This window comes from Hylobates moloch, unplaced genomic scaffold (genome assembly GCF_009828535.3).
Source record: "Hylobates moloch isolate HMO894 unplaced genomic scaffold, HMol_V3 SCAFFOLD_20, whole genome shotgun sequence".
Taxonomy (NCBI): domain Eukaryota; kingdom Metazoa; phylum Chordata; class Mammalia; order Primates; family Hylobatidae; genus Hylobates; species Hylobates moloch.
Window position 1 is genome coordinate 39,710,124 of NW_026652295.1, and position 25,292 is coordinate 39,735,415.

The 25,292-nt window shown below is 45.1% G+C and overlaps 1 protein-coding gene across 3 annotated transcripts; it reads left to right on the top strand.

Annotated features, from left to right (window-relative positions):
- The first annotated feature begins 461 nt into the window (after positions 1 to 461).
- On the top strand, positions 462 to 13,682 carry NCR2 (natural cytotoxicity triggering receptor 2). 3 transcript variants are annotated; one of them, XM_032140834.1, is made up of 6 exons: positions 462 to 782; positions 939 to 1,280; positions 6,355 to 6,490; positions 6,561 to 6,710; positions 7,483 to 7,589; positions 13,471 to 13,682. In XM_032140834.1, the coding sequence occupies exons 1-6, from the start codon at positions 731 to 733 to the stop codon at positions 13,494 to 13,496; spliced, it is 813 nt and encodes a 270-aa protein (XP_031996725.1). In that variant the 5' UTR covers positions 462 to 730; the 3' UTR covers positions 13,497 to 13,682. The 3 variants fall into 3 exon arrangements, with proteins under 3 accessions (XP_031996725.1, XP_031996727.1, XP_031996724.1); XM_032140836.1 differs by having other exon boundaries at positions 6,597 to 6,710; XM_032140833.1 differs by lacking the exon at positions 7,483 to 7,589 and having other exon boundaries at positions 6,597 to 6,710.
- Positions 13,683 to 25,292: the final 11,610 nt, after the last annotated feature.

The window sequence follows — 25,292 nt, forward strand, 5'->3', positions numbered from 1 at the left end:
CTCCCTCTACCCCACCACACTGATGCATCCCATGCTCCGTGTGCTCTCCCGACCCTCCCCTCCCCTACCTTTGCCAGGGACCCTTCCTAGCCTCCCTTGCTGGTTTTGAATCTCCACCTCCTCCCCCATCTCCTCTCCCGCACCCACGAAACCTCCCAGAGTGGAAGCACATCACTGACCCACCACGGAGGCCTCGGCATGACGTCCCTGGCCATCCTGTGACCAGCGAGGCTTGGGGCTTGTGATCAGGGTTCCAAGTGCCCCTGAGCTTGTCATCCACCCTCAGCCTGACTTTCCCTAGAAAGGGCAGCAAAGCCAGGGCCCCGCGAAGAAGAGGCAGCACACAGAGGGAGCAAGGGGGAAGCAGTCCATAACTCGCCCACAGTTTCCTCCTGGCCTTTTCAGCTCCTCCCTCAGGGGTAGGTCATGGTGGGGAGGGGCAGCTGGGCATGGGGGAGAGCAGGCATCTTCTACAGAGGCCTGGGAAGCTGTGTGCCGGACAGCACTGAGCCCACCAGACCCAGACTCACCTACAGCTAGAGATCCCCGCTTCCCTGTGCCCACAGAATCTGCCCTTTGCAGTCTCCCATCTCCCCAACCCAGGCCTTAGCCTGTCTCATTTTTCTATCAGAGGTGCTGGAAGAGCAGCAGAATCAGGCCCAGCTCCCAATTCCCTCTCCCCAGTCTTCTCCAGGTGTCCCCTCCCACGAGCACACAGGAAAAGGACCACATGGCCTGGCGAGCCCCACACCCACTGCTGCTGCTGCTGCTGCTGTTCCCAGGTGAGGGGGAGGAGGAGCCCAGGGAGCAGAGGAGATGGGTGTGGTGGGGACTGTCGGGACAGCAGGGCAGGGAGCAGGTGGCCCGTGGCCAGAGGCCTGCTGTGAGGCAGGCTGTGCGCGTGGCCTTGACCTATGCATTACTTCATCATTCTCCAGGCTCTCAGGTGCGATCCAAGGCTCAGGTGCTTCAAAGTGTGGCAGGGCAGACGCTAACCGTGAGATGCCAGTACCCACCCACGGGCAGGCTCTACGAGAAGAAAGGCTGGTGTAAGGAGGCTTCAGCACTTGTGTGCATCAGGTTAGTCACCAGCTCCAAGCCCAGGACGGTGGCTTGGACCTCTCGATTCGCAATCTGGGACGACCCTGATGCTGGCTTCTTCACTGTCACCATGACTGATCTGAGAGAGGAAGACTCAGGACATTACTGGTGTAGAATCTACCGCCCTTCTGACAACTCTGTCTCTAAGTCCGTCAGATTCTATCTGGTGGTATCTCCAGGTGAGCTCTTTCCCTAGGGTCCTCAGAGGGGTGCCCCTCACCCCCTTTTGGTGTCTCCATTACCCCTGGTTTCCTAATCGTGGAAGCCACCCATGCACATGCCCCAGTCTCCTGGGAAGGCTGTTGGGAACAGGTGCAGGGGGAACTCCTATGTGCACAAGAGCAGCCATCTCACAGTCTCCATGACTCCCAAGCCTGCAGCCTGGGCCTCCTGAGAGATGCTGAAACAGACCCGGTGAGCATGCTGAACAGTCAGCCTATATGACCCTGCTACAGGAAGGCAGGACCACCCAGCATCTTTGGTACATAGTAAGTGCCTGGGAAAGGTGCATCCACTGGCTGCCCCCACCACGTAGAGCCAGTGGTATCTCAGTAGTCTAGATACCAAGATACTATGGGTATCCCTCATAGTCCAGATCAGGGACTAAGTATGGGTGAAAAAAAACAAGAATGAGTGAAAAAAAAAATCAAAAGAAAAACAACATTTTGTGACCTACAGGAAATTCAAATTTCAGTGCCTATAAGTAGAGTTATTTTTTGGAACACAGCCATGCCCGCTCATTCACCTGTTGTCTGCGGCCCTTTTCATGCTGTGACAGCAAAATTGAGCAGCTGCGACAGAGACCACATGGCTCATCCCTGACCCTTTACAGAAAGTGTGCCAACCTCCTGCTCAGAGCAGAGCTACTCAAAGTTCCTGTGGAAGAGGACCTTTCCAAAAAAAATGTAATTCACATGACTAATTTTTTTTGTAAAATACGGTAAAAACAAATGACTAGAAAAATAAGAAAAAGACATACAAAGTACAAGCCCCAAATTCATTAAATTTGACAAACATAAAATTACATTTTAATAAATACAATCAGAACAAATATCACATAGGGAAAAATTTATAAAAACTGTACACATTGTTCATTTGAAAGTGTGCCTAAAGATGATTTGTGTAGTGGCTTAACGGTATACCCATAACGTTTTGTTATTCCTCAGTTAAAACTAAATACAAAGTTAGAAGGGAAATTGCAATTCTCCATATTAAATGCCAATATACACCCTTCAAACAAACACCCTGTCTATCCGTATTTAAGGATTATAATGTGACAAATGAGCACTTTTCTTACTTGGTAACTTACCTAATCTGAGAACTATTTATGACACCACATCGCTTAGGAGATAATGTATAAAGAAACTGTATTGATTTTTTTTAAAATAATACTCATAGTGGAAGACCAGAAAACTGGTCTCACGGAGGTATAATGTCAGAAATAGAAGAAATTTTAAAGCAATTCCGACAAGCTCAACAGTTTTATGTTTAACTTTTGCAAGAGGAAGCAAGCGATGGTGTAATTTCAAAATGCATCTTCAACCCTTTATCAGTAGCCAGTTCCAAAACTTTCTCCTAAAAGTTATAGTTTAAATTATCTTTTGATGGGAAAATATGGATTCTAGATCTATGAATTTCCTCTGCATATATCTTCTTTTGACAAAAAAACAAAATTCAAAACATGCCATCAAATTATTAATGTTTTCCCATGAACACTTATGAAGATATGCAATATCAATATTATCACCTATTTTGTTGATAAATGTTATTAAATTAAGAACACGTCGTAACAATTCATAGAAATGGTTCTTCTGACTTTTATGTTTGCACTTAGACTTTATTTGCCATTGAAAAACATGCTGCTTTACTTCCTTGCATGGAAATATTAACATCAGAACCATAATATAAACAAGCCTGATGGTGCAATTCACATTTGTACTAAACTGGCTTCTTGTCTTGAAGAAACATTAGGAATTCTTTCTATAGAGGAAACATCCTCAACAAAACTTTAAATTTGGCATGCAACAGTAGCTGTTTATAATCTGTTTCCATATTACCACATAATAAAGAGAACGATTTCAAATTTAATATGTTCACCTTATAAAATTCACAATTTTGTCCATGTTGGTCAGCACAACATTCAGTTAAGCTGCTTTATTTTTCATAGCAAAATTCTCTCAATGAAGGAAGCAGTGCATTAATTTAAAATCTAGCCCAAGACTTCTTAACCTGGATGACATTTTCCTGTCATTGCAACTGCAGCCATCAGAACATACTCTTACATAAAACTTAACTCCCAAACCACATTTCGATAATATAACCTTCATAGTTTTATACAGTTCAGAGCTAGTTGTGTTTGTGACAATTAAGCTAAAAGATATAGAATTCCTTCATACCATTGGTTCAAATTGCATATACTAAAAGAATAGCTATGAGAGCAATATTTGTGCATTTTTTCAAATTGCCATGAAAAATACTTTGCTAGCTCTATTTGTTCTAGGAGGTGGTCATCCATCTCATTATCCAATTCCTGAATATGTTGACCTAAGGTGTCAAGGGAAAATGATATCAAGCTCCCTTCTTTGCTATAAATTACCCAATGTCGTAAAGCAAACGTTGTTCAGTAATGTTTTGGCAATTGTAGTTGGATTGTTGGTCTTTGCAATACAAAATGTTACTTTACAAGAAGCCACAAAGTCTAGAGCTTATGTGTGAAATATGGATTCCTTTCGAGAGCTTTTCAATCCAATACTCTTTTTTTTCCTAAAAACGGTTTGTTGTGAACTTGTGTTTTTCCGTTTTATATGTGTATGCCATTTGTTTTTTTGTTTTGTTTTATTTCATTTTGAGATGGAGTCTCGCTCTGTCTGGAGTGCAGTGGCACAGTCTCGGCTCACTGCAACCTCCGCCTCCAGGGTTCAAGTGATTCTCCTGCCTCAGCCTCTGGTGTAGTTGGGACTACAGGCGCCTGCCACCACACCCGGCTAATTTTTGTATTTTTAGTAGAGATGGGGTTTCACCATATTGGTCAGCCTGGTCTCAAACTCCTGACCTCAGGTGATCCGCCTAGCTCGGCCTCCCAAAGTGCTGGGATTACAGGCGTGAGCCACCCCACCTGGCCCAACTCAAAGTCTTTAACTTTAATCACATCTGCAAATTTCCCTTTGCCATGGAAGGCAATGTCCTCACAGGTACCTGGGATTAGGGAATAGACATTTTGGGGTACCCTTATTCTGCCTAACACAATGAGAGATTCTGCTTTCAAACAAATCCAGCACAAACTCTTTGGAATAATTGCAGAAGGAAAAAATTTCTTTGGAATCAGTTCTACCATCGTCATTTGGCTTACTGTCACTGCCACATTCAGGAAAGATGTGTTTTTTCAGTGACTTTTGTTTTGCTATCTGTTCATTAGAATGCTAATTAGGTAATCACTATTCTACTCTAAATTAGCTAATCATGTTACACTCTAAATTTTGTTTAAAAAAAGTTTGATTAAAAATGAAAATGATTGTAAAAATAATACATTATAAAATTATACATCTTTCCAGATGTTTATACACTTTTAGGTTATAGCTAACAACTTTATTTATTTATTTATTTATTTATTTATTTATTTATTTATTTATTTATTTTGAGACAGAGTCTCGCTCTGTCACCCAGGCTGAAGTGCGGTGGCGCTATCTCGGCCCACTGCAACCTCTGCCTCCCAGGTTCAACCTATTTCTCTTGCCTCAGTCTCCCGAGTAGCTGGGATTACAGGCGCCTGCTACCACACCTGGCTAATTTTTTGTATTTTTAGTAGAGATGTGGTCTCACCATGTTGGCCAGGCTGGTCTCAAACTCCTGACCTCAAGTGATCCACCTGCCTCGGCCTCCCAAAGTGCCAGGATTACAGGCGTGAGCCACCACGCCTGGCCACTAACAACTAATTTTAAAGTATCACACACTGTAACATGGCTCTGGCGTAGGTTACTAGCACACAGCTCACTCCATATTCGACTCTCCATGCTAATTTGACAACACCCAAGCTGGTCTATATCCTGTTCAATGAGATGAGACGAGTTAACTAATCACAGGCTTGGATCTTGAGGCAGTATCAAATTGATATAAACGTTTTGAAACCCCTACTCCCAATTTTTATACTTACCTTGTTGTGGAAGGGTTACAGACAATTTGTAGACCAGCACCAGGCCACAGATGACACATTCAATAGCCCAGGTCTAGGATTTTACCAGAGTGTCCCAAACACCTCTCCCAGGCTGAGCACAGGGTTATCCTGGCCAGCATCGTAGACAGCCTCAGAGAGTGTCCTATGGGACAGGATCGTGTCCATAGGTCCATAGTCCTGTGACTTTCTCCAGGGAGGACCTTCCAGGGCAGTCCCTGGGATGAGGAATGACTCAGTCTCAGGCACCCTCTCCTCCAGGCCCCTCTCAGCCCTTTCCCCTTCTTTCCCCTTCTCCCCACCTCCTGGACTCCAGTTAGGTATGTAGACCTAGTCTGCTAGGTCGAGACGCTGAGAATCCCCACTTCCTCTCCCAGCCTTGGTTCCAACCCCACTTTCTTTTCCTTCGCCACCCCGCCACCCTCCAACAGCCAATGGCTTTTTGACCTCAACAGTCTCCATCACTTTTCCAGAGACAGCCATTCCCCACCTCCACCAAGGGCTCTAAGCACAGGTGGGTCTGGGTCTTCCTGGGAAGGTGAACGGCAGGAGTGGTGCGCAGCCGGTTCACGGAGTCCCAGAGTCAAGAGCGGCTGTGAAAGACATTCCCTGGGCTGCTGAGGCTTGGGGTCCAGGGCTGTGCAGCAGAACTGGGAGGGGCAGGGATCTGAAAATTACCCTTCAAATTCCCCACAAGAGGCTCCCTTCCCAAGTCCCAGAGGCATGAGAAAGAGAATGGAGGGCAGAGAGCCGGAGGGTCCCAAAGCATCATGGCCATGTCCACCCTTAGGAGGCTCAGGTGGGTGCCCATCCGAAGACTCGAGTGCCTCCTGAGTCCTCTTCCAGTGCTCCTCCTGGACTCAAGGATACAACTGCAGGGGCCCAGTAGAGCCCAGGCCACAGGTGTGTCTAATTCTGAGCCAGAGGACTTCACAGTTCAGTCCCCACCCCTCAAATCAGTTTTCTTCTCTGGGCACATGGGCTCTGTTCCCAGTCTGGTCCAACTCCCCCATCGAGCTCTCCTGCCGGCAGGCACAAGTGAGGTCTCCCGCTCACTAACCACAGCTCTTTCTCCTCCCTGGCAGCCTCTGCCTCCACACAGACCTCCTGGGCTCCCCGCGACCTGGTCTCTTCACAGACCCAGGCCCAGAGCTGTGTGCCTCCCACTGGAGTAGCCAGACAAGCCCCTGAGTCTCCATCTACCATCATTGTCCCTTCACAGTGAGTTTCGGGGTGCCTGTAGCCACACAGGCCTGGGAGGGGGCTGGCAGGCGGAGACTTGCCTCCCCAGGCCGTCCTCTCCCCTTCCTGTCCCTCTGCCTTCCAGGCCACAGAACTCCACACTCCACCCTGGCCCTGCAGCCCCCAGTGCCCTGGTCCCTGTGCTCTGTGGACTCCTCATAGCCAAGAGCCTGGTGCTGTCAGCCCTGCTCGTCTGGTGGTGAGTGTGGTGTGGGTTGGACTTGGGGAAAATGGAACAGGGAACAGCTTCTGCCCAGGATAGAGGGTCAGAGGGGAATCGGCCAGAGAACAGAGGTGGAAATTATAATCGGCAGAGCTCTCCAAATTAAAGCCCTCAATGGAGTCCATCCATCTGACATGTCACACAGGCTCACCTTTGTCCTTCAGCTGCAAACTTGCAGGAATCTCATCCGTGTTTCTCTGTCTCTGTGTTTTCTCCTCTCTCTCTCCCTCTCTCTCTCTCTCTTTCTTCCCCCTACTCCCTTTTCCTCCCTTTCCCTCTCCATTCCTCCTCCTCCCTCTTTCCCATTCCACCCACTTCCTCTCTCCCTGTCTCTCTACCCCTCCCTCCTCTCCTCTTCTTCCCTCTACCTTTCTCCTTCTCTCCTTCCCTCTCCCCTGTCCCTCCCCTCCCCCATCCCTCCATCAGAAACACAGACCTACACAGCTGGAAAGTCCCTCCCACCATCTGCCCTTCCAGGCAAGCCCAAGTCCAGGGACTCCCTGAAGCCACCATCCCAGGACTCCACCTCATTCTAGTCCTGAGGGAGAGAGGGTAGACACAGGAGGGAAACAGCCCCCAGAGAGATGGGGACACATGGGAAAAACCATAGGTGGTGCTGAGTGAAAGGTGCAGGGACAACTCAGCCAGGCCAGAAGCCGGCTTGCTGGAGGAGGGGCAGGCTTGGGGAGAGGGACAGGTTGGGAGAATGGATTCACGTCACTTCATGTATTTCTCCCCGCATCTCAAGGGTCTTAAGGAATCGGCACGTGCAGCATCAAGGGAGGTCTCTGCTGCACCCAGCTCAGCCCAGGCCTCAGGCCCATAGACGCTTCCCACTGAGCCACAGGGCCCCAGGTGGGCAGCCGGTCTCCAACAAGGCTGGGCTCCCAGGAGCTCCTCCCTGACTTCTGACGTCTGCATTATCCACAAAGAAAAGGCCAGGACTTGATCCAAGGCCTTTGGCCACACCCTCCCTGCAGAGCTGCAGAGCCCAGGCCCTCTACTTGCTCACCCTCAGTTTGCACTGCGGCCAGCACCCGGCTGTGGGAGCAAAGCCCAGCACCTGCAGCATCTTTCTACCAAACCTGAGTCACTGATGACAATCCCTCTTCCCTGCCTCCTCCTCCTATCTATAGCCCCTGATAGAAGAAAAACTTGAGGCCTGTAACGCTGGTGGCTGACACCCGTAGTACCGCCACTGTGGGAGGCCAAGCCTGGAGGATGGCTTGAAGCCAAGAGTTCCCAGTTGCAGTGAGCCATGATCGTGCCATTGCACTCCAGCCTGAGCCACAGAGTGAGACCTTGTCTCTAAAACAGAAAAGAAGAAAAGAAACACTTTAGACAAAATAAATTTAACAGAGTTTGAGCAAAGAACGATTTGCAAATTGGGCAGTCCTCAGAGCCAAAAGAGGTTTAGAGAACTCTGCTGTGCAACCTGGGCAGTTGTAGACACAGAAAAAGACTGAAGAAAGCGGAAACGAGGAACAAAAAGAAATTGGTTATTTCAAAGTTACCTTCTTGGTAAAAGGCTAAAGCAGAGGGGACTTCCCTACCATACTGGCCAAAACTGGCCTGTTCAGGGATTTGGCTGTTACCTCTCTCTCCTAATTTCTCGGAAGGTGAGATAAACAACTTGATTTTGGCTTGGCGGTGTGGAACCTTAGCACCCGTGACCCCATTTTGGTTTGGGCTGTTGGGCCTAGTGCAGGAGCTCAGTCTAAACCAATGGCCTCTTATTACTCTTATTTAACACCCCAAATCCAGACGCCTGGGTCACCCCGACATTTCCCTCTCCCTCTCCCCTTGCTCAGCCACACTCTGCCAAGGCCTCTCCTATTGTGCCTCCTCCCCCTTTCCAAGCCCCTTCACCTCACACTGGCGCTCAGACCACTGTGTCAGCCACCTAACAGGGGGTCCTGTCTTCAGTCCCCGCCTCCTAGATTGTTCCCCTGATACGTCCCTTCCCAACAATACCTCTGTGCATTTCTGCCACCCAGGAATTGAAGTCCAGTGTCGTTACTGGGGTCGCAATAATGCTTTGCCTAGATCAGCCACCCCTGCAGCACAGCACCCCACTGTGCTGTCCTTACCACCAGCAGCATGGCTGCAGCCTCCACAGTGAAGTGAACCTTTCTTTTTTCCTGCACAAGCTGGTCAAGAGGCACCTCAGCTCACCACATTCAAGATCACTCTGTGCCTTGCCCCAGGACTGTCACCCCCACAGTGCTGTTCTCTCTTTCTGACACTTACAATCCGGATGTTGGACCTACCGGACTGAGCCTGATGTGATTATCTTTTCTCTCCCATTTGTCATCTATTTTTCTTTATTCCTACTTTCTGAGAAAGTTCCTCAAGGTTACATTCTATTCAAATGTTTTCAATGTACACGATCACATTTTTCATTTCTAAACGGTCCATTTGTTCTCCGAATGTTCCTTTTTATAGCACAGCATGTTTTATTTTGGCAAGCCACATTTTCTCTGGAAATATCAAAGTTTTAACTTTTGAACTTTTCCGAAGCTTTCCATATTTTCTGTGTCCTCCAAGTGCCCATCATATCTTTTATTTTCTCCTTTCACTGACCTCTGTCTTTCTTCAGAGCTTTCTGGAAAACTTTGCCGCTTCTCGGCCACCCACTGTCGACCACCCACTCTCTCAGAAGCCCCGTGCGCGCCGCGGGGTGCCGTGGGCTCCAGGCTGATTGGGCCGGAGCATGGCTCCATTTTTTCTCTTTCACAGCTCTGTTTCTCCAGAAAGGACTGTTAGCTGTCCTCCCTGGGAGTATAAGTCTAGACCCAGGGTTCTAGACACCAACTGGAGCAGAGCAAAGGGGTCTCGCTGCCCAGTGTCTGTTCCCACCCAAGCCCCCACTGCACACTCTCTCTCTGTGGCTCCCTGTGCCCTAAGCAGAGCATCTCTGTGTCACCCGCATCAGAGACTTACCTCAAGCTCTCTGTAGCTGTTGAGAGAGAGGAAAGACAGAGGATGTGGGCAGCTAACCTACTCTCAGTCTCACGGAAGCCAGAGAATCTAGGAGTCTAAGTGATTCTTAAAGCTCCAAGCTGTTCTCTGGTTTCCAGCACCCACTTCAACGCTGCCTTAAGAGATACCTGCACCTCCCATTTCTCCACCTTCCTGGGGTTCTAAGGTAAAAATGACTTCCCTCTTATCCCCCCACTCCCACCAGCTCTCTCTGATCTGTGAAGTCATCTGATTTTACCCACCTTCAAAATGTGTGTGGAGCTCTCTGTTTATCCTTGAGGATGGGTTTATGCCACTTTTATCCAGTTACTGCTGCTTTCACCTTCTTGGCAAGAGTGAGGAGGGACCCCAGATTTTCCATCAAAACACCCCTCCCCAGCACCCGCCACCAAGGGCAGGAGCAAGCGAGATCCCAGGTCTCCACTTGCTCCTGTAAAGACTCCTCGCCCCCTCCCCTTCCCCCAAGGTCAGCACTCAGACTCCAGTACAGCCTCTTGGTGCCTCATTATATCCCTGTTCACTCCAGTTGCCATAAGATGCCCAGAATGCCCTGGTCCTCCCTCATCACCAGACTCCCAACTCAGTAAGACCTTGTAAATCCATTACATTAGACCCAATTCCCACTCGTCCCAAATCCCATAACCTTTCCACCCTGCCCCTGAAGTGCGCAGTCATCAGCACAAGCCCACTCTTGTGACTTTCTCCCAACTCATTTGATGTTGCATGACAAATTGGCCCCAAAACGTAGTAGCTTAAAACAACAAATGATACATATTCATTAGGTCACAGGTTTTTTGGGGGGATGGGGGTGTGATCAGAAATTTGGGAACAACTTAGCTGGGTGTTCCTGGCTCAGAACCTCTCCGGTGTCGCAGTCAGGATGTCAGCAAGAAGCGCAGTGGTGGGGAGGATTGATGGAGGGCCGTGCCCAAGACGGTGCACCCTCACGTGGCTGCTCGCACAGGCCTCGGTTCTTTGCCATGTGAGCCTTTCTTCACGGCAAGGGAACTAACTTCCCAAGTGTGACTGATCCAAGAGAGGGTGCGGAAGGAGGAAGTCATAGTGCCATTAATAACGTAGTCTCTGAAATCACAAACCGTTGCTTCCGCCATATTCTACTCCTTAAGCCAGTCATTGGGTCCAGCCCAATGGGATTCACCTCCATCCCTTGAAGGAAGGTATATTAAAGAATTCGTGCCTGTATTTTAAAACCACCGCAGTACTCACTCTGGCCACAAATTATTTACATTCCTCCCACATGCAAAAATACACTCAGTCCCACCAAAGGTCTCCCAAAGTCTCATCCCATTATGGCATCAGGATGAGGTCCAGGAACTCGTCATTTAAACCAGGTCCAGGTGTGGAGGAAATTCCTCAGGTGTAGTTCCTCAAGTACAATTCTCAGTATGAAGACCTGTGAGCCAGAGACAGGTTATCTGCCACACACACACAACCCCAATGTCCAATGTAGTACAGTCATAGGAAAACCACTACAGATATTTTTGTTCAAAAGAGGGGGAAGGGGGAGGCAAAAAAAAAAAAAAAGTCACTGGTCCTTAGAAAATCAGAACTTTAGCTGGGCAAATGTTGGAAATTCCTTGATTCAGACACTGCTCAACTCCTACCTAGAAATAATTCTCAGTGGTTGTGGCTCCTTCCTCTGTTCTCGAGTATGTCTTCTGAGCCACCCTTCTCTTTCCATGAAAGGCAGCCCATATTTACAGCTTCATAACTTCCTCAGGCTGCTTCCTGCCAGTTTAATTTGGGGGATACAAAGTGAGATCCCAGATTTTATGCTATTTCTGTTCCTTTCAGTCCAATCTGGCAGTGTTTTGTGACTGTCATTCTCTTAAAAAAAAAAAGTAGATCTCCTATAAAACTTATTATGACTCCCTCCATTAGACAAAGACCATAACCACAAATTTCTCCAAGAGAAGATCTCTTCCACACCGTGTGCTTCTGCCGAGACAGTGAGGATAATGTCCTTATACTTCTTAGATGCTCTAATGTTTGACTGAAAAATCTACGAAGCATGCACCCTTAAATTCATGAAAGGGCCTTTTGCCTGAGACACTATGTGAAATAATAATAATACTTGTATATTATTGAAATAATTATAATTTTATATAAATTATTATATTTTATTATATTTTTATTTTAATATATTTTATAAATTTTTTATATTTTATATTTTATATTTTATTTATATATTTATATTAATTTTTATTAATAATTTTAAATAAATTATAATTTTATATATTATTATACATTATACATATAATTTTCATATATATATATATATGTCTTTGACCCTAGTTCCTGACACAGACCTTCTAAGACCCTTATAAACTGGAGTACTAAGATAATCTTTTGTTCTCATATTTGGTCTTTGACCTCTGTTCCTGACACAGAGCTCCTAAGACCTTTCTTATCTCCTGAGTGGTAGAAGTGTCTAACACAGAGGTCCTACCTCCCTTGGAATTTCCTGGCATCTTTTCCTCTAAAGAGGTGACTCTTAGTGTGCTCTTGGATGGGGGCTGGTCACCAGAAGGATCAATCCATGATTGAAAGCTTGGAACTTTCACTCCACCTCCCATACCCCAGGGAGGGGAGGGGGCTAAAGACTGCATTAATCATCAATCATGTTGACATGATGAAGTCTCTGGAAAAATCACAAAAGTAAGGTTCAGGAGCTTCTGAGTTGGTGAACACATTCATGTGCTGGGAGGGGTGGTGCACCCCAGCTCCACGGAGACCAGAAGCTCCTACCCTCAAGCCCTTCCAGACCTGAAAACAATTTGGTTTTTCCTACTAAACACACTACCTTTCTGAGGTCTTAACAAAGGATTTTACAGCATAGCCTTGGTTTCATCTTTAGATCACATATTCCTGAAGGTGTCCTGGATTTGATTTTAGCATCATTTACTGTCTGGAGGCTGAGGATTTTTTAAGTCATCAAGTCCCAGCTCCCTCATGTTGAAAAATCCTGCCTAGAGTTTACCTCTCACCTCTCTCATTTTACAATGAGCCACAAGAAGAAACCAGGTAGCACTTTCAAGACTTTGCCTGGAAATCCTAGCTGCACAACCCATCTCCTGAGGGACATTTGCTACTTTCCACATTACTGCAGATGACAGTGTTGCTGAACTTTCTGCCATTATGTAACAAAGAACCCGCTTCCTTTTTACCAACTAAATGACCCTGGAAAAGTTTCTTAAGGTCTCTACCCCCAGTCTCCTTATTGGTAAAAACAGAACTGATAACGCCCACATTACCAAGCTATTTGGATTTCTAACTAGGGTGATATATTCAAAAAGCACCAGACAAAAGGGGAACACCGAAGAAAGGCTGAGTTTTAGAGGGAGTGAGGTGTAGAAGAAAGCGGACTCAACTGTGACACAGCAGAGACCATCTGCCTTTCCGGAGCTTACTGCAGCTGGAAAGACAGATAATAGTGTGTGGGCAGAGGGTGAACTTGGAGACCTGAAGGAAACAGGCCCCTCTTCTTGGTGGACAGTAGAGGAAAATAAAGGAAAAAATCAGGGTGAGGAAACTGACCAAGCTGGGCTCAAAATCCACGCATACTCACTGACACCTTTCTAGCAGCAGTGGCCAGGGGCAGACTTCGTCCTTGTGAGGGGGGTATGGCAACCAACCCTGTGAGTAGTGGGATGGGGAAGGGGTTGCCTCTGCACCAATGTGCAGTTGTGTGGCAGTCTCTGACCACCTTCCTGGTTTCCTGTTCTGATTGCAGGGGGAACATGTGGTGGAAAACCCTGATGGAGCGCAGGAGCCTGGATACCAAAAAAGCCACCTGCCACCTTCAACAGGTCACGGACCTTCCCTGGACCTCAGTTTCCTCACCTGTAGAGAGAGAAATATTATATCACACTGTTGCAAGGACTAAGATAAGCGATGATGATGATGAACACACTTTGTGAATAATAAAATTATCTGAATGTTTTATTCCTGTTGTTTCCTAAGTTTCCTTCAAACTCTGTCTGCATCTGCACATTTGATCTCTAGGGGACCAGCTTCTCTAGTTTGCCCTCTTCCCTCCATCATAACCCTTTCTTATCTTCAGTTCACCTGATGTCCCCTGTACGTCTGGGAGCTGCCTTAGATGCTGTTATAAGCAGGGAAGGGCCTGTACACAAGCCCAGTGAGTAGAAGGGCTGTGGGCAAGCAAGGCTTGGAAACAAGACCTGGGTTTGTTTTCTCAGCTCAGCCCTATATGAACTTGGACAGATAGGACACTGCCCCTCTCTGAACGTCTGTTTCTTTCTCTAGAAAATGAAGCGGATGCAGATGAGTTCTGAAACCCCTTCCCCATGAGGGTAAGTCAATAAGCATGAACTCAACACCTGCCTGTGCCCAGCTCAGGGACCAAGCACCACAGGACACAAACAAAAGGAGCCAGCCTGGGAACACAGTTGTGAGTCCATAGGTGGAGGGGCCCCTGTGAAAGATTCCAGCACAGGCTGAAGGAAGGGAACAGTGGAGGGGGAGCAAAGCTGAAAAGACGTGGCTGGAGAGGGATAGAAAAGCAGGACACTAGTGGGTACCAGACAGTGGGGGAAGGAGCCCAACAAGGATGAGGAACTTTGATGTGAAGTCATGTTAGTCAGGATGCTGTGACCTTCCATGAGTCCGAAAGAGGGCACACAGCCCCAGGAAGGAGGCGAAACCCTGCCCCATCTCTACTCACCCCTAAGGTTCTGGGAGCATCCTGGCATCCAGGGACAATTTAGGCTCCCAGGGTCTGCGGTCTTTTTCTTGCAAACCCCAGTCTCCGGCTTCCTGTTTCCAGTTTTCACCTTCCTTCCTGGGCTCCTCTGGGGACCAGGCTCCATAGCCAGCCAAGGGCTAGAAAGTCTGGGGACAGCCGGCCGGGCGCGGTGGCTCATGCCTGTAATCCCAGCACTTTGGGAGGCTGAGGTGGGTGGATCACCTGAGGTCGGGAGTTCGAGACCAGCCTGACCAACATGGAGAAACCCCGTCTCTACTAAAAATGCAAAATTAGTCAGGCGTGGTGGCACATGCCTGTAATCCCAGCTACTAGGGAGGCTGAGGCAGCAGAATCGCTTGAACCCAGGAGGTGGAGGTTGCAGTGAGCCGAGATCGCGCCATTGCACTCCAGCCTGGGAAACAAGAGCGAAACTCTGTCCCAAAAAAAGAAAAAAGAAAGTCTGGGGACAGCCAAGGTTTCAGGCAGACCAGAGCTTCTGCTCATGGGTAAAGTGCTGAACTTGTTGGGTCTAAATATGAATATGGACTGAGTAGTAGAGTCTATTAAGAAACTATTTTTAATTGCATTGGCTGTGATCATATTAATTTGCTATGCAGCAAGAGCTCTTGTTTTAGAAATATATGATAAATTATTTAAGGGTGGAATGTCAGGATATCTGCAACTTATTTAAAAATACTTCCACATGAAAAAAAAAAAAAAAAAAACCGTGAGTTAAAAATACAGAAGTGGAGTGGAGCACCTGGCCCCTGAGCTCTGCTGATGACAGGGCCTGCTATAGGCCCATCCTGTTCCTCCATGGAAATTAGACAAATGACCCTTCTTGCAGAGACATCACAAAAAGGCACAGACACCCCCACCCCCAGCCCCGGGCCTACTAATTACAAAAATGCACCCTAGCCAATACCTGGTAGAATTCCAACCCTGCTGGCCCAAACGCCCAGGGAGTTCCTGTGGTTATGGGATAACAGCCAACGCAGCCACCATCGAGGCAGAGCCCACAGTCTCAGTGAGGTGCTCACATCTTGGTGCAGCCCTGAACTTGACATTGGTCAGCAGATCTCCACAACAGCTGCACCTACAGTTGCACACACCACACCAGCTTTACTGGTGTTTTTCTCTTTTCTTTGTATATTATATATAAACATCATTTTTCCAATTATAAGAATCCCGACATTCAATAAAGGGAAATATGTTAGATTCTTGTATCTACTTTTTTTTCCCAACCAACCTTTCTCAAGCATTAGTAGGTAAGACAGCAGGAGCGAGTGGTCCAGCCATGCTTCCAGGGCTGAGGCTTTTCTCTCTCCTCCTCCTGACTCCCCTCCTCCTGAACAAATCCTACTCCCTCCCAGCACCCTCTCTGAGGATCCCTCGGTCCCCACCCCAAGAGCTCAAGGAGAAGTGGCTTGGTTGAGAGGTCCCTCTCCTCTGCCTCTTGCTGCTAATGGCACCTGCACCTAGTTTGCTGGTGCCCTCACCTTCAGTTGGGGGACTGGGGAGGAAGACAAGACAGAAGGCTGGAGAGGGAAGTGGGGCAGGAAGAAGTGACCTTGCAGCCAGAGGACCAGCAGGAGGCTGATCCCAGGGGTGGGTACCCATGTGGCCGCTCCCCCTTCCCCAGCCCCGCAGGGCTCTCAGATCTGAGGCTCCTGAGGAGAAAAATCTGAGCCTGAGGAACTGAGGGAAGGGAACAGGAAGGGCCTCTGCGGGGAAGGGAGAGAGTCTCAGCCAATCACCGTGACCTGCCAGTTACCTGACCAGGCATAAAGCTTAACTATGTCCTTCCCATATTTGACCTGGGACAACACCCTTTCGGTCTGGCTTTGCTGCCCTCCCCAAACTGGGCTGCAAGAAAAGGAGCTCAGGCACAGTGGTGGGAAACAGTGTTCCCTGCAGCTGTCAGTATTTCCAGAGTCGTCCCCAAGTGTCCCCAGGTGAGCTCCTCCCCTGAGGAAATGGCCTCCACAAGCTTCTGGGAGAAATGCCCTCACCTGCCCCCTAGAGAAGGACGGGCCCTGCATATAAACAGCTCCCCCATACAGAGCCAGGAAGGAGGACTGACTGATTTTTCTGCCTAAAAAACAATCCTATGTATGATGAAAGATACTATAAACAATGTTTTTTAAAATGTAAAGGGGAGCCGGGCGCAGTGGCTCACGCCTGTAATCCCAGCACTTTGGGAGGCCAAGGCGGGCGGATCACGAGGTCAGGAGTTCAAGACCAACCTGGCCAACATAGTGAAACCCTGTCTCTACTAAAAATACAAAAATTAGCTGGGCGTGGTGGTGCATGCCTGTAATCCCAGCTACTCGGGAGGCTGAGGCAAGAGAATCGCTTGAACCCGGGAGACGGAGGTTGCAATGAGCTGAGATCATGCCACCGCACTCCAGCCTGGTGACAGAGTGAGACTCCATCTCAAAAAAAAAAGTAAAGGGAGACTTTAAAAATAATATACATGTTATACAAAGATTAATATCCAAACTATAAAAGGAACTTGTGAAATCAATAAGCAAAGGGCAACAACTCAATAGAAGAAACAGAAAAGGATAGAATTGCAATCCAAAGAAACGCCCCATGGAAAATTAATACATGGAAGGCAAGATCAATTTTATCAGTAAGTGGGAAAATGCAAATTAAAACAACAATGGAGGGATCATTTTTCACCTATTAAATTAATACAAATTTAAAAGATTGGTTATTCCCAGCAGTGACGAGGTTGTGAGAAAACTGGCATCTCAAGGGATGTCGGTGGGAATATAAATTAGTGTATCCTTTTAGGAAATCAATTCGTCCAGATTTATCAAAATATTAGATGTATATCCACTTTCCACAGACAATTTCATTTTTAGTGTCTGCATGAGGGAATAAATCATGTGTGCACAAAGAGGCATATGTAAAAGGTTATTTGTTGCAACATTGTATATAATAGCGAAACTTAGAAACAAATCAAATGGCTACAAATAGGAAAGGAAGGAAATAAATGAGGCTACATCTCTAGCCTAGGTCACTAAACAGCAGCTTAGAAAGGAGGCAGATACGTGTGTTCTAAATGCACAGAGCAGATCGACTAAACAATTTAGCTAAAAAAATCAAGCTGCTGAGTGACACACATCACAGTACCTCATTTATATCGGCAAAATTGAAGATAAAGCTATATCCCCAGTGATATGGTTTGGATCTGTGTCCTCACCAAATCTCATGTCTAATTGTAGTCCCCAGTGTTGGAGGTGGGGCTTGGTGGTAGGTGAGTGGATCACGGGGGTAGATTTCTCATGAACAGTGTAGCATCATCCCCTTGGTACTGTCCTCGAGATAGTGAGTGAGTTCTCATGAGATCTGGTTGTTTAAAACCATTTGTTCTCACTCATAGGTGGGAATTGAACAATGAGAACACTTGGACACAGGGTGGGGGAACATCACACACCTGGGCCTGTCATGGGGTCAGGGGAGGGGGGAGGGATAGCATTAGGAGATATACCTAATGTAAATGATGAGTTAATGGGTGCAGCACACCAACATGACACGTGTACATGTGTAACAAACCTGCATTGTGCACATGTACCCTAGAACTTAAAGTATAATTAAAAAAAAAATTGAGTCCCCCTTTGTCTTCCGCCCTGATTGGAAATTTCTTGAGGCCTCCCCAGAAGTAGAAGCTGCTATGCTTCCTGTACAGCCTCCAGAACCATGAGCCAGTTAAACCTCTTTTTAAATTACCCAGTCTCTGGTATTTATAGCAATGCAAGAATGGACTAATATACCTAGACACAATGTATGTGTGCATGTATGCATGCATGTGTGTGAATGCGTGTGTGTAATAACAGGAAAGAATATGTGCAAGAATTGCCTCAAGATGCTACCATGGGTAATGTCTGGGTAGGGACAGGTGACTGGGATGGAACAAGGAGTGTGAAGGGGGGCTTTCTCATTTTACCCTGTATTCTACCATATTGTTTGAATGCTTTTACAATAAAACGTACTTGGGTGTTTTAAAAAGTAGACATGTTTTCATGACTGTTGAAGTGAGTGAAGAATATGGAAGTCAGAAGTCACAGCAGCCCTGCCCCTGGGACAGCCATTGAAGGGTGTGTGCGTGTCATCCTGACCCAGTCTCCTGGGGACAGGCTACTTTCAGTGTCCTCACTGGAGACCCAGCTTCTGTGTGGTGTGTCCTGTCTGGCTTCATTACACTTTACTCCCTTGTTCTATCCTCTCAATAGTCTAGCAAACCTAACACTACCAATGAAGCCCTACTCCATGTCCTGCTCCTGGCTTCCCACTTACCATACCAGCCCAGCAAATATGTTTATGTCCCCCACAAAGGCCCATACACAAATGTTTACAGTGCCCTTACTCATAATCACCACCAACCAAAAACTAATTTGTTATCAGCAGACCCACTTTTTAAAAAAACTTATTGGGCACTGGAGCAAAGGTCACTTTTCTTATGCATCACCAAAGAGATTGGAGGCACTATGACCCTGCCATAGGGATCTGTGGAACTTTGAACTTGAGAGTGACAATGTAGGGTATTGGGCAAGAGAAATTTCTAAGCAGCAAAGTGTTCAAGATGTGGCCTGGCTGCTTCTAACAACCTATGCTCATATACTTGAGCAAAGAAATGACATAAAACTGGAACTTATATTTAAAAGGAAAGCAGAGTGTAAAAGTTCGAAAAATCTGCAGCCCAGCCATGTGGTAGAAAAGAAAAGCTCGTTTTCAGGGGAGAAATTCAAACAGGGTGCAGAAATTTGCATAAGTAAAGAAGAGCCAATTGCTAATAGCCAAGACAGTGGGGAAAAGACCTTGAAGGCATTTCAGAGACCTTCACCACAGTCCCTTCCATCACAGGCCCAGAGGCCTAGAAAGACAGAATGGTTTCGTGGGCCAGACCCAGACCCCTGCTGCCGTGCATAGCCTCAGGACACTACTCCCTGCAACCCGGCCACTCCAGCTCCAGCCTTGGCTCAAAGGGCCCCTTGTAAATCTTGGGGTGCAGCTTCAGAGGGTGCAAGCCATAAGCCTTGGTGGCTTCCACTTGGTGTTAATCCTGTGGGTGCACAGAGTTCAAGAGTTTAGGCTTGGGAGCCTCTGCCTAGATTTCAGAGGATGTATGGAAAAGCCTGGATGTGCAGGCACAAAGCCTGATGCAGGAGTGGAGCCCTCATGGAGAACTCTTCCAGGTCAGTGTGGAGGGCAAATATAGGGTTGGAACCCCTATACAGAGTCCCCACTGGGATACTGCTTTAAGGAGCTGTGAGACGAGGGCCACCGAGACGTCAGAATGGTAGATTCACTGACAGCTTACACCTTACACCTGGAAAAGACACAGACACTCAATGTCAGCCCTTGGGAGCAGCTAAGGAGGCTGAACCCTGCAGAGCCACAGGGGCAGAGTTGCCCAAGGCCTTGGGATCCCACCTTTTTTATCAGTGTGGCCTGGATGTGAGACATGGCGTCAAATGAGATTATTTTGGAGCTTTAAGATTTAATGACTACCCTGCTGGGTTTCAGACTTGTATGGAACCCGTAGCCCCTTTAGCCCCTTTCTTTTGGCCAATTTCTTTCTTTTTTTGGGGGGGTGGGGGGTGGGGATGGCAATGATTACCCAATGCCTATATTCCATCATATCTTGGGAGTAACTAACTTGTTTTTTATTTTACAGGCTTATAGATGAAAGATACTTGCCTTGTCTCAGATGAGACTTTGGACTTTGCACTTTTTAGTTAACGCTGGAATGAGTTAAGACTTTGGGGGACTGTTGAGAGGGATGATTGTATTTTGCAATGTGAGAAGGACATGAAATTTGGAAGGGCCAGGGGTGGAATGATATAGTTTGAATCTGTGTCCCCACCTAATCTTAAATCAAATTGCAATCCCTAGTGTTGAAGATGGGGCCTGGTGGGAGGTGACTGGATCACAGGCAAGGAGTTCTCATGAATGCTTTAGCACCATTATCTTGGTGTTGCAAGACCATCTTGCTCTCTTTTGGTCCTGCTCCTGCCATGTAAGACGCCTACTTCCATAATGAGTAAAAGCTCCCCCCGGCCTCCCCAGAAGCAGATGCTGCCATGCTTCCTGTACAGCCTGCAGAACTGTGAGCCAATTAAATCTCTTTTCTTTATAAATTACCCAGCCTCAGGTATTTCTTTATAGCAGTGCAAGAATGGACTAATACATTTACATAATCATAAAAGGGTCAATCTACCAAGAAGACATAGCAATCCATAATGTGTATGCACCAAAAACACAGAACTGAAAAATACATGAAGCAAAAATTGATAGAACTGACAACAGAAAACAATAAATCAATAATTATAGTTGGAAACCTCAATACTCTGTCAAAAATTTATAGAACAACTAGACAGAAAACCATCAAGGCTATAGAAGAATTCAAGAACAACATCAACCAATCTTTATAGAACACTCCACCCAATAACAGCAGAATACACAACTTTTCAAGCATTTGCAGAACATATACCAAGATTGCCCATACCCTGGGCCACAAAGTAAAACTCTAACAAATTTTTTAAAATTGCAACCATATAATGTATGTTTTCTGACCACAGTGGAATTAAATTAAAAACCAATAACTGAAATGTGACCATAAAATCTTCAAATACTTGGAAACTAAACAATACACTTTAAATAAGCCATGGGTGAAAGAGAAAGTTCCAAGGGAAATTTAAAAATACTTAAAAAAAAATGAAAATTAAAACATAACATGTCAAAATGTGTGAGAAGCAGTTAAAGCAGTATTGAGAGGGAAATTTATAGCACCAAAATGCTTTCATTTTCTAAAAATAAAACTTTCAAGTCAATAATATAGGCTTGTACCCCAGTCTAAGTCAAACATAGAAAAAAGAAAAGCAAAATAAACCTAGAGCAAGCAGAAAGAAGAAAATAATAAAGATAAAAGCAGAAATCAATGAAACTGAAAATAGGAAAAACAATAAAGAAAACAAATGAAATGAAAAGCTGGTTCTTTTAAAAGATGATAAAATTGACAAGCCTCTGACATAGAAAAAAAGAGAAAATACACAACTTCCTAATATCAGGAACAAAGGCAGGGATATCATGACAGTCCCTGCAGACATCAAAATGATAATAAGGGAATACTATGAACAACCTAACCCTAAATTTGAAAATTTAGAGAAAATGCAATCTAATCCCTCAAAAAGCATAGCCAACTACAACTCACCCAATATGAAGTAGATAATTTGAATACTCCTATAACTACTTGGAAAATTAAATATGTAATTAAAAAGAAATCTCCAGGCCCAGGTGGTTTTACTTGAGAATTGTACCAAACTTTTAAAAAAGAATTAACAACAGGCCAGCTGCAGTGGCTTATGCCTGTAATACCAACTCCTTGGGAGGCCAAGGCAGGAGGATCCCTTGAGACCAGGAGTTTGAGACCAGCCTGGGCAACATGGTGAACCCCTGTCTCTACAAAAAATACAAAAATTAGCCAAGCATGGTGGCACATGCCTGTAGTCCCAGTACTCGGAAGCCTGAGGTGGGAAGATTGCTTGAGCCTGGGAAGTCAAGGCTGCAGTTAGCCATGATTGCTCCACTGCACTCCAGCCTGGGCGACAGAGCGAGACCCTATCTCAAAGCAAAAAATTAAATAAATAAATAAAAATAACACCAATTCTACACAGTCTCTTCCAGAAAATAGAAGAAAAAAGTCAGTAGTGCCTTGATACCAAGACCAAAGACAGTATAACAAAAGAAAACTACAGACTGATATTCCTCATAAACATGGATGCAAGCACTCTTAATTGAATATTAACAAATATAATTTGACAATATGTAGAAATAGTTATATACTATGACCAAGTAGAGTTAATTCTGGATTCAAAGCTGGTTCAATATTTGAAAAGCTATCAGTGTAATCCACTATATTAACAGGGTAAAGAAGAAAAAATCACATGATCATATCAATTGGTACAGAAAAAAGCATTTGGCAAATTCAATACCCATTTATGATCCTCTCAGAAAACTAGAAATAAAGAGGAATTTCCTCAACTCGACATAGAACATCTGTAAAAAATCTACAACTAACATACTTAGGGAAAAACTGAATGTTTCTCACTAAGATAAGGAACAAGTCAAGGTTGTCCATTCTTCTTTCTTTTTAGATGGAGTCTCACTCTGTTGCCTAGGCTGGAGTGCAGTGGTGCCATCTCAGCTCACTGCAACCTCTGCGTCCTAGGTTCAAGCGATTCTCCTGCCTCAGCCTCCCAAGTACCTGGGATTACGAGCCCCTGCCACCACGTCCAGCTAATTTTTGTATTTTTAGCAGAGACAGGGTTTCACCGTGTTGGCCAGGCTTGTCTTGAACTCCTGGCCTCGAGTGATCTGCTCGCCTCAGCCTCCCAAAGTGCTGGGATTACAGGCATGACCCACCACACCTGGCCAACGTTGTTCATTCTTATCACTACTATTCAACCATAACACTGGAAGTTCTAGCCAGTGCAATTAAGCAAGAAAAGGAAATAAAAGGCATACACATCAGAAAAGAAGAAATTAAATGTCCCTATTTGCAGGTGACATGATGTTCGATGTAAAAAATCTCAAGAACCTACAAAAAAAGACCCTTTAAAACTAATAAGTGCGTTCAGCAATGCCATAGACTATAAGATGAACATATAAAAATCGATTATATTTCTACATACTAGCAATAAACACATGAAACCAAAACTTAAAATACAATCCTATTTACAATCACTCACAAAAGATGAACCACTTAGGTATAAATCTAACAACAAATATATAGCATGTGAAAATTACAGAATGCTAATGAAAGAAATTAAAGAAGATTTAAATAAATGGAGCACTCATGGATTGGAAGACTTAACATAGTAAACATGTCAGTTCTCCCCAAATTGATATACAGGTTTGACGCAATTCCCTTTTTTTTTGAGATGGAATCTCACTCTGTGGCCCAGGCTGGAGTGCAGTGGCATGATCTCAACTCACTGCAACCTCCGCCTCCCGGATTCAAGTGATTCTCCTGCCTCAGCGTCCAGAGTAGCTGGGGCTACAGGCATGCACCATCATGCCCAACTAATTTTTTTGTGTTTTTAGTAGAGACAGGGTTTCACCTCATTGGTCAGGCTGGTCTTGAACTCCTGACCTCAAGTGATCCACCCGCCTCAGCTCCCAAAGTGCTGGGATTACAGGCGTGAGCCACTGTGCCCGGCCAGGTTTGATGACATTCCTATCAAATCCCTGCAAGACTTGTTTGCAGACATAGACAAGATTATTCTTTAACTTACATGGAAAGGCAAAGGAAAAAGATAAAAGAAAAGATAAAACAATTCTGAAAAAGGAGAATTAGAGTGAGAGGTATCAATCTACCCAGCCAGTTTCAAGACCTATATCACCTGGCAGCAGGAATCAAAGCTGTGTAGTATTGATGGAGGGAAATGGAACAGAATAGAGAACCCAGAAATAGACCCACACAGGTGTGGCCAACTCATTTTTGGCAAACATGCAAAAGTAATTCAATGGAGGAAGGATAGCCTTTCCAACAATGTTGGAGCAATTGAATATCCATAAGAAAAAAAACCTATGAGTTAAATCTCACACCTTATATAAAAATTAACTCAAAAAGGAATATAGATTTAAATGTAAAACATAAAACTATAAAAGTTTAGAAGGTAACATAGGAGAAAATCTTTAGGACCTAGTGTTTAGTGATAAGCTCTTAGACACAACACCAAAAGCAGATCCATCAAAGGAAAAAAAAAATCAATAAATTGGACTTAATCAAAGTTTAAAACTTTTACTCTGCAAAAGTCCCTATTAAGAGGATGAAAAGAGAAGCTATAGACTGGGAGAAAATATTTGCACAATGCACATCTAACAAAGGACTCATATTCCCAATATATAAAGGACTCTCAAAACCCAACAGTAAAAAAAACAAATAATCCAATTAGAAAATAGGCAAATGACATGAAAAGACTTTTCACCAATGGCAAATAAGTACATGGAAAGATATTCCATACTACTAGCCATTAGGGAAATGCAAAGTAGGACCATGATGAGCTATTAGTGCATATCTGTCAGAATGGCTAAAATAAAAAATAGTGATGAGACTAAATACTGGTGATGATGAAGAGCAACTGGATCACTCACACACTACTGGTGGGAGTGTACATAGTAAGCCACTCTGGAAAATAGTTTAAGAATTTATTTTTTAATAAAAATTGTATATATTTAAGGTATATAACATGATGGCTTGATATACATAGTAAAACTGATGACTACAATCAAGCTAATGAACATTTTCATTACCTAACATAGTTACTGTTTTCATATGTGTGTGATGAGAATGCTTAAAAGCTACTCTCTTGGCAAATTTCAAGTATAAAATATAGTATTTTAACTATAGTTCCCCTTCTGTACATTAGATTTCTGGAATTTATTCATCCTACCTAACAAACTTTGTACCCTTTGACCAACATCTTCCCATTTCTCCCCACTCCCCATGCCTGATAACCACCATTCTCCTCTGCTTCTATGAATTTGGCTTTTTTACATTTGACATATAAGTGAGATCATGCAGTATTGGTCTTTCTGTGCCTGGCTTATTTCATTTAGCATAATGTCCTCCAGGTTTATTCATGTTGTTGCGAATAACAGGATTTCTTTCTTTTTAAAGGGTAACTATGATTCCATTGTGTATACGTACATATTCTTTATCCATTCATCTGTTGGAGATTTAGGTTGATTCCATATCTTGGCTATGATAAATAGTGTTGTAATGAACATGGAGACGTAGATATCTCTTCAACATACTGATTTCATTTCCTGTG